The sequence below is a fragment of the Populus trichocarpa genome, chromosome 10 (assembly GCF_000002775.5).
Source record: "Populus trichocarpa isolate Nisqually-1 chromosome 10, P.trichocarpa_v4.1, whole genome shotgun sequence".
NCBI lineage: Eukaryota > Viridiplantae > Streptophyta > Magnoliopsida > Malpighiales > Salicaceae > Populus > Populus trichocarpa.
In genome coordinates, this window is record NC_037294.2 from 14,762,618 (window position 1) to 14,768,617 (window position 6,000).

The 6,000-nt window shown below is 38.8% G+C and overlaps 1 protein-coding gene across 2 annotated transcripts; it reads right to left on the reverse strand.

Annotated features, from left to right (window-relative positions):
* Positions 1-405: 405 nt before the first annotated feature.
* LOC7489377 (protein decapping 5) lies at positions 406-5,568 on the reverse strand. 2 transcript variants are annotated; one of them, XM_002315930.4, is made up of 8 exons: positions 5,201-5,566; positions 4,506-4,606; positions 3,316-3,387; positions 2,222-3,238; positions 1,547-1,612; positions 1,150-1,347; positions 940-1,050; positions 406-862 (listed from the first exon to the last, which is right to left on the reverse strand). In XM_002315930.4, exons 1-8 carry the CDS (start codon positions 5,367-5,369, stop codon positions 698-700), a joined length of 1,899 nt encoding a protein of 632 aa, XP_002315966.1. In that variant the 5' UTR covers positions 5,370-5,566; the 3' UTR covers positions 406-697. The 2 variants fall into 2 exon arrangements, with proteins under 2 accessions (XP_002315966.1, XP_024466643.1); XM_024610875.2 differs by lacking the exon at positions 1,547-1,612 and having other exon boundaries at positions 5,201-5,568.
* Between the last annotated feature and the right edge of the window lie 432 nt (positions 5,569-6,000).

Here is a 6,000-nt window from a genome sequence, read left to right on the forward strand (position 1 = left end):
GTTGACTGCCGATCCATGCCTTGCAACTTTTAAGGCATGGAAAGACGACACCACTAGATGAAAGTGTCGTTTAGGTCAGACTTGCCCTGGCTTAGCAGCAAGTGAATTGCCCAGGCAAGCTAAATGTTGTCCGCCCTGGCTCCAGCATGAACTATGAAGTAAACTCAGCACTCCTCAATGTGGTCCTTCTTAATCTTCAGATGTCACCAGCTTAAGAAAGAAATCACCTTTATAAACGAAAGTAAAATATAGCTTACCGCTGCTATAGGCTTAAACCTCTTTTGTTCATTGTTCTGTTCATCACTATTGCTCACAAAACTGACTGATCTATAGGCTTAAACCCGAATTATAAACAAGTGAGCTTTCATTTTGGAAAATTGAAAAGAAAAAAAAAAGGCTTATCAATAATCAAGACCATTAGAGAGCAATTAATAATGCAAACGCAAATTAAACAAGCACAAGGCATCCCCAAAAGTTAAACTAAGTGACCTTCAAAGTTAATATAAACTGCTGTTTAATTAGCTTCACTAAAGGACTGTTAGGCAATGGGAACACCAACAGACATCGAGCATATCCTACCTTCTTATTCTCTAAACAATAAGGAAAACCACAATCCCTAGAGCATAGCCCTAAATTAGTTTTGTTGCTTCATGAGCACAAGGACCTGGCTATAACATTTCAAAATACCAAATGCTAACTAAGAAGCACGATCAGGCCCGGCCCAGCCCCGGCCCCTGCCCCTGCCCCTCCCAACATAGCCATACCCATTCCCCCTTCCATAATAAGATCCATGAAAACGACCACCACGTGGAGGACCACGACCACCTCGTCCTCCCCGATACCTTGAAAAGTCACCAAATGTCTGCATAATCAAACAAACAAAATTTTGAATAAGACTCCGCAAATTCTTATAAGGGTCAGGAACCAAGATCAATTCACCTCTGTGTCTAATTTCATTTGCTCCGAGAATCTTGTCCTTCCATTTTGTGATTCAAGATCACGCGCATTACATGAGATGGTATCAAAAAAGTCATCCTTGTTATACACAGGCTGCAGGAACAAAGTATAATAAAGTGTGGGTGGAGTAATAACTTTCTTAAACAAAAGATATATTCAGCAAAAGTGCAACACATGAGAATGCAGTATTACCTTAGCCTCAACCTTAGCTAGTTCATCCTCATCTTCATCTTGAAAATCATCTTCACCACTGACATCTCCATCTTCTCTATCCTTTGAATGAGATTTGTTATTCTTGCCAAGGTGGCCCCAAACTTCATCCTTCTTGAACTTCTCATTCATTGCCATAAAATCAAAATCCTCAGTGAATTTTGTCAGTGGTCGTGAACTCTGCACAAGAGATGTTCAAATTCCATGAAGTCAAACGCTTGGTACATTGATGACATCAACTAAAAATTCACTATGAAGACATTGTCCTCGCAAAAAGAGTCAATCAGCCGAACAATAAAAGACCTTATGTCATGACCACAAAAATCTAGAACGGTATATTGCTCTTCAGGAATGAAAGGAAATATAAATCAAGAATTACCCCATATCCTCTTCCTCTTCCGCGTCCATGGTAACCATGGCGGGCATTAAAAGTAGCCCCATTTGGCTAGGAAAGAAAACAGAGTAGAGATGTGTTAGAACCCCCTAATTCAAGCAGTTAAGCTATTGCATCCAAAGGAAACAAAGCATTCCCAAAAAGAGCCAACACAATATGTAATGATCAAGCATATAGTTAGGTCACCAAAGAAACCTGTAATTAATAAAATTCTAATGTAACAGGCCATACAACTAGCCTACTGAAAACCATTTGCAAACTGTGAAGATGATGAAGGAATTCAACAAGATGAGGTGCTTTAGAGGATTCTTTATAGCTAATGGAAGGGTATGAAAATTTTTCTGCGGTGCTCATTAACTTGACTTCCCCAAAACTATGGGGTTCATAAACAACTTGTTCTAGTAAGGATGAAAGGTTATAGCACTTTGAACTGTTGCAGCAAATCCTTCCATATGATAAGTTGATCTCGTTCAAATATTCATAGATAAAAGCATTGACATCACCTCCAAAACAAGAAGCATAACTAGAAACTTCAGAGTGGAGTTGGTTACACATGTATCAACTGTGGAGCATATAAAGTTAATTGGCATGCATGCACAAATATATATTAATATCTACAGTAATTGTATTTCTGTATGAATGCATGTATGGGAAGCACACCTTATGGCTAGCACGTGTAGGAAAAGGCAATGGGAGTATTGGCGGCTGAGCTTCTGTGGTGGCTGGTACAGATGGTTCTGGTGCTGGTGATACTTTAACAACCTCCACATCTTTATGGGCTGTTTGCACAGGCTGAGTAGAAGGAACAATTGGTGATCCTGACTGCAATAGCTGGCCAGGGGTTACCAAAGAAGGAATTGGTGTTGGTATTTCTGTGCGAAGAGAATTGGATGCCAAAACACCAGAGGGTGCAGATTGTGCAGTGCTTTGATAAGGCATTGTTGGGCCAGGAATTGAACTAAGCTTGTTGGAGATTGGTGGTGCGATGGTGTTTAAATCTGGGCTGGAAGTTGTCAAAGGAGATAGCACTGGCAAACTAGCGCCTAAATTGGTTGTAGGAAGTGCAGAACTAGGAATCTTATCAGGCATCAAACTGGGTAATGTTTCAGAAGGCAGAGAGGCAGAGGGCATTAGGGGTACAGTTGAAGGCAAAGTTGATGGCACTGCAGAATGGGATGTGAAATTAAGGGAACTAGCGATGCCAGGAAGTAGAGGAGGTAGAACATCTGGCAAAGAAGCTTGCAAGGTTGAAATCGGTAAGTTTGAAGATGGCAAGGTTGAGACTGGCAAGTTCGGACCAGGTAAATTTGAGATTCCAGTGAGTAAAGAAGTATTGAAATTGGGGTATTGCATCGGTTGCTGCATGGAAGAAGGCATTGCCAGTCCAGGTGGTGGTCGAAGCAAAGATTGTTGGTGTAAATGTGGAAGCCCATTTGGGGGGGCATAGAAACCTTGCCAATACATTGGCATAGCAAGGCCACTACCATTTGCATTTGGAGGAGGAGGTGAAGCTCCCCAAGTTCCTAAGCTCCCTCCAGGTTGATATAAAGGCATCCCGCCTTGGAAATTCATAGCAGGTTGTCCCCCTGGTCCATTATGGGATCCAAGATCAGTTAAAGACCCACTAACAGCTGAAGGAAAACCGGTGGAGGTGGCGAAAGGACGAGGATAATGAGACTGCAAAAGAGACAAAGCTTTTCAAGAGAGAGAGATAGGATTGATGCATCACAACTTAAAATCTCACTTCCGTTTACCTGTATGATTGCTGGGTCATTGTTTATATGTGGTGCAGACTGAACTGGTGGTGAAGACTTAACCTGTAAGTCCTGCAATTAACATAAAAAGTAAACATCCAGGTTTAAAAACAGCAAATATTGCTCATCAAAGGGATACGGAAGCTCTATCAAATCAAAGAAACATGTCAGCCTTTAAGTGATCCAGAAAACCATAAAGGACAAGAATGTAAAACCCTTTTTTCTTTTATATTTCCCCAAATAGCAGAGACAGCCAGTTGTGAGTTGCTACATGAGAGATAACTGAAAAAACCTTTTGAGTATCATGTTCTTTTCATGAAAGGGAGACCCACATATCAACCCGACAATTGCAAGGACAGATAATATGGAAAGCTTTCTCACCATTTGAATACTTTCACAATTCATCAAAGATAAAAATGAAACTTTTATTTAACCTTTGATCACTGGACACGTGATTTTTTATATGAAAGGTGACAGTTTTCATTTTAACTGGAAGTTACATTAAGACCTTTCCCAGGATATAAACTAGGAACAGTATTACTTGAAAACAGTAGTGAAATTCTTTAACAGGATTACTCATCCGAGATCCAAGAGTACCTATTAGAGTCGGTTAGGATCTTGACAAAACAATAATTATCGATGAAGAATCAGTCTAAGGGGAGCAGAATTGGGCAACCAACTCGAAAAAAAACTAAGTCCCTACAGACTTCAGCATCATCTTTCAATCTATTATCAATTCCTAACATAATACATGGGATGCCAACTTGTAAATCCCACTCCAACCCATCAAATAGTAGACATCCCTCGTGATCAAGCCATATTACTTGAGGTAGAAACAGCGAGCACATAGGACCATAAAGGCATAAACAGCTAGTGCCATCAGTGATTGGAGCAATGGTGCAACGATACTTACAATTTAGAAACTAAACAGTCATTAAACACAAACTTGAGATTTTCATTACATGCAGGTATCACCAATAAAAAGCAGCGATAACTATTTGGCTATAACATCATCGGACAGGTAATCAAAACATAAAGAACTTTGCTGTAATTTTATTTCACCAAGAATAAAAGAACGGATCTTTAATGACAGCCACACAACCAAGACACAGAACAGTAATGTTTCTTTCTCAAGCTTGATTGAAATTTTGTTAATAGTCACTCTCACATGTATTTACAATATTAGATACCTTGATGTCACTTCCACGGAACAATATGTATTCATAAACTTTATCACTGGGAAGGATTTGTGGACCATCCTTTTTCCGCCCTTCTGTTCCAAACGACCGCACTGCCAACATGAAAACAGAACAATTTACATCCACCACAACAAAGCAACATCAAAATAACCATATATATAAACGAAACAGGTTGCAACATCAAAATGATCACCCAAAAACTATCTCCCTGGTAAACTTAGGGAAACAAAAACCAAAACACATTATTACCACCTGCAGTAACTTTTGTTTACACAACTACCCTACAGCAAACATTTCACGGCATTGTAAAAAAACAAAAAAAAATATGTGTTTCGGTGCATGATTCACACAAACCTACATAAATTGACCCAAACACCCATCAAATTGCAAGCTTCTCTTTCTTTTTTTCTCGGCCTGACGAAGATCCATCGAAGCTAATACATAAGTTTAATTGATAGAATTACCGCTAGCAACTTACTATAAAATCTAACACAACATCGTTAACAACTCAATTTTTTTTATATGTTTTTTGCATCCAAAAAATAAAAAGAACCACTGTTCAAACAGTGAGACCAAGTCAAACAAGCTACCAAATCAGCAGAATATTTAGAACCCACAAAAGATCACTAAAATTAAATAAAAATAAACTCCCAAAAATCTTGCCAGACAAGATTAGAAAACGGTACCGTTTTTCAATCCAATACTGGACTCATCAGTGTTGATATTGTAAAGAATACCCTCGTATCTGATCTCGCTCTTTGATGTCAGGCTAATCAAACTACCTACATAAGAGTCCGCCGTCGAACTGGATCTCGACGTTGACGCTGTGTTGTTACTGTTCTCTACTGCTTCCATAATCTAATCGATTCAATTTGTCTCTTTTTTTTTCTTTTTTCCACTTACAATTCCCACCTTTACGTGAACCCGCGCATGTATCTATCTATTAGAGAGAGAAAACCCGAATTTTTTGAACTCCAGAGAGGAGAGAGGGACTACTGACTAGGGTTTTTAGGTTTTTGATTGTGATGATAATCGGGTTCGAGCGGATAATAATAAAAAAAAAATAATAATAATAATAATATCTCTACAGTTTTGATTTGTGCGGTTTTTTGGTAATTTTGCTGGGGTTTTATATGGTGACCAATGAGAGAGGCCCACGGTAGTGTTTGGATTTGTCATTGTGTACATTTTTGGTGGGATGGAATAGTTTCTATTCAGGTAAGTGCCCAAACAAAGTTTTTAAAATATTTTTTATTTAAAAATATATTAAAATAATATTTTATTATTATTTTTTAAAACGCTCCTAAAGTCTCTTAACTTTCTTAAAATGCTTTGTTTCTCCCCCCCACAAACATCTAATTACTATCCTTAGCAAGAACTGGGAAAAACTTGCAGGAAACTTGGAAACACTAGGGTTTCGTACAAACCCTGGTCTCATTGGAAAAGTTCCGACCAGCCTTGGTAGCCTAATTAGGCTCCAGTCTTT

Bases quoted from the DNA above. Each gene is read 5' to 3' on its own strand.
- LOC7489377 (XM_002315930.4), bottom strand. From the start codon at position 5,369: ATGGAAGCAGTAGAGAACAGTAACAACACAGCGTCAACGTCGAGATCC. The intron at 3,388-4,505 runs GTATCTAATATT...TGTTAATTGCAG, and splicing joins TCCGTGGAAGTGACATCAAG to GACTTACAGGTTAAGTCTTC. The intron at 1,613-2,221 runs GTGTGCTTCCCA...TTTCTTTCCTAG, and splicing joins CTACACGTGCTAGCCATAAG to CCAAATGGGGCTACTTTTAA.